This window comes from Dipodomys ordii, unplaced genomic scaffold (genome assembly GCF_000151885.1).
Source record: "Dipodomys ordii isolate 6190 unplaced genomic scaffold, Dord_2.0 Scaffold1169, whole genome shotgun sequence".
Lineage (NCBI taxonomy): Eukaryota > Metazoa > Chordata > Mammalia > Rodentia > Heteromyidae > Dipodomys > Dipodomys ordii.
Window position 1 is genome coordinate 1 of NW_012268385.1, and position 3,056 is coordinate 3,056.

The following is a 3,056-nucleotide window of genomic DNA, read 5'->3' on the forward strand; positions in this document are numbered from 1 at the left end:
TAGTCTATAATCCATTCTAGCTATTAGGGATACTGACTGTGTTTTGAGGATAACGTTGGAGTAAAAAGTTCCCAAGGTAAGTCGTCTGTCTGTCTGTCTGGTGACCTATACTAGGGCCTTTCAGGGCTGGAGCAGTGTCTCTTCGTCATGGGACTTAAACTCTGGGCTTGGGCACTGCCCCTCAGCTCTTCAGCTCAAGGCTAGCACTCTACCAATTGAGTCACAACACCACTTCCGTCTTTTTCTGCTTATGTGTTGCTGAGGAATCAAACCCAGGGCTTCATGCATGCAAAGCAAGCACTCTACCACTGAGCACCTTCCCAGGCCTGCTTTTTTTTTTTTTCCCAAACAATCAAAGGAGTTACTATTTCTCTAATAAAAATTACACAGTAACTTGTATCAAACAGCAATTACTACAAAAGAATGGCAGGAGAAAATGACATCACAAAATGCACTAAAAACTTGGGAAACTTTATGCAGGAACTACCAAAGTTTCAGTGTTTAATAATTAGGTGACAACTGACCAAGTGTCTAGATGTGAAGACACCATGTTTGGGAAACTTGGGGGGGGGCGGACTCTATAACTTTACAGGACATTGTAGCAATGTGCTCTGGAAGATAAACCCAGCCAGGCAGGGCAGGTAGGTGTGAAAGCCACTTGCTTTTCCTGGCGTAGAAGACGATGCTCCAGATTTCAGTGGAAAACATCAGCAACCTTCAACTCTTCTGTGTGGCTGGAATCTTGTTTTCACCTTCCAGTTCTTCCACCCCAGCCTGGGTCATGAGGTTGGTGATGTTCTTCTCCAGATCGTCGATGCGACTGCTCATGTCATCGATTCTCCCGATGATCTGGTCCAACATGGTCTGGAATTTATCCTGCATCTGCTGCAAGAGCGTCTGCACCACTGAGGTGAGGTCCTGCACGTTCTTGGGGTCGGTGTCAGCCATCTCCCTGGTTCCCAGCTTGGCAGCGAAGCTTTTTTTGTCAGTCATGGGGCCTGAACTCTGGGCTTGGGCACTGTCCCTCAGCTCTTCAGCTCAAGTCTAGCACTCTACCATTTGAGCCATAAAGCCACTTCCACCTTTTTCTGCTATGTGGTATTGAGGAATCAAGCCCAAGGACTCATTCATGTAAAGCAAGCATTCTACCACTGAGCCACCTTCCCAGCCCTGTCTCTTAGCTTTTTTGCTCAAGGCTAGTACTCTAGCATTTGAACCACACCTCTACTCCATGCTTTTTTTTTTTTGTCTGTTGTGGGGCTTGAACTCTGGGCCTGGGCGTTGTCCCTCGGCTCTTCAGCTCAAGGCAAAGGCTCTACCACTTGAGCTACAGCGCCACTTCCGGTTTTCTGGTGGTTTATTGGAGATAAGAGTTTCACGGACTCTCCTGACTGGGCTGACTTTGAATCTCGATCCTCAGATCTCAGCCTCCTGAGTAGCTAGGATTACAGGCATGAGCCACTGGTGCGGGCTACTTCATGCTTTTTTTTTTTTTTTTTTGTCCTGTCCTGGGGCCTGAACTCTGGGCCTGGGCACTGTCCCTCAGCTCTTCAGCTTAAGGCTAGCGCTCTACCACTTGAGCCACAACATCACTTCCGGCTTTTTGCTTTTTGCTTATGTGGTGCTAAGGAATCGAATCCAGGGCCTCGAGCATGCAAGGCAAGAGCTCTACCACTGAGCCACCTTCCCAGCCCCTACTTCATGCTTTTTGATGGTTAATTGGAGATGAATCTCACGGACTTTACTGTCAGGCACAGCTGGCTTTGAACCACATTTCTCCCATCTCAGCCTTCTCTGATCTAGGATTACCAGATGTAAGCTACCAGCACCCAGCTCACAAGACCATTTTTCTTCTTCTTCTTTTTTTCTGCCAATATTGGGGCTTGACCTCAGGGCCTGAGCACTGACCCTGAGCTCCTTTTGCTCAAGGCTAGCAGTTTACCACTTGAGCCACAGTGCCACTTCCAGCGTTTTCTGTTGATGTGGCACTGAGGAATTAAACCCAGGGCTTTTGGGTGTAGCACTGAGGAATTAAACCCAGGGCTTCATGCATGCTAGGCAGGCTCTCTACCACTAAGCCATATTTCCAGCCTAAGACTTGTTAGGTTTTTAAAAAGAGGTAGCCGAGTAAGAACAGCACCACACATGTGGTATTCAGGTAAGGGGTAGGTTTATTCAGTAGACCTGCTGGGACCAGGCAAGGTTGGCACTTCACGCAGCTGGCAGAAGAGAGCGTCTGGCCCCAGGGTTAGGCCTTATATAGGGTAGGGAGGGGGGGGGGAAAGGTGTGTCCAGGTAAAGGGAAGTGGGATCAGGTGGGAGAAAGGTGTGGCCACATCAGATTAAGATGCGGATGTGACCTCTTCCAGGTGTCCCAGTTGCCTAGGTAACGCAGGTACTGGGCCAGATCTGTTCGCCATCCAGGAATGGACCTTACAAGACTATTTTCAGGGGCTGGGAAGGTGGCTCAGTGGTAGAGCGCTTGCCTTGCATGCCTGAGACCCTGGGTTCGATTCCTCAGCACCACATAAGCAAAAAGAAAAAAGCCGGAAGTGGCACTGTGGTTCAAGTGGTAGAGCGCTAGCCTTGAGCTGAAGAGCTTAGGGACAGCGCCCAGGCCCAGAGTTCAGGCCCCACAATCGGACCTCCAAAAAAAAAAAAAAAGACTATTTTCAACCATTGCTGGACATGGTAGTTTGTGCCTGTCATCCTGGCTTCTTGGGTCAGAAAAGGACAGAACTACTCCCACAAGGACTTACAGCCTTGGCCTTGTGTCAGAGGAGCCCCAGTGCCCTTGTATAGAAGTGTTCAGTGACACTCATTCAATGTCTCCCTGAAAATAAAAAACCAATGTACTGTCTTGTGTCTAGTGCATCTGGCTGCTCTCGGCTGTGAGTCTATTCAGTCACCAAAGGTTTGCACCATCCCCTCCTGCAGTCTATGTGCCAGTCCTGCAGGGCTGGGTGGCAGTTGCCATGGCCAGTTCCCGATTCTCAGATTCTCAGTGGACAGTGCAGTTTGTTCTGGGATGGAGTGTAATTCTGTCCTTAGAACTG

General features: G+C 49.0%; 1 protein-coding gene across 1 annotated transcript; it reads right to left on the reverse strand.

Annotated features, from left to right (window-relative positions):
* Nucleotides 1-468: 468 nt before the first annotated feature.
* On the reverse strand, nucleotides 469-970 carry Hsbp1 (heat shock factor binding protein 1). The gene has a single exon (XM_013036887.1). The coding sequence runs from the start codon at nucleotides 946-948 to the stop codon at nucleotides 718-720; it is 231 nt and encodes a 76-aa protein (XP_012892341.1). The 5' UTR covers nucleotides 949-970; the 3' UTR covers nucleotides 469-717.
* Nucleotides 971-3,056: the final 2,086 nt, after the last annotated feature.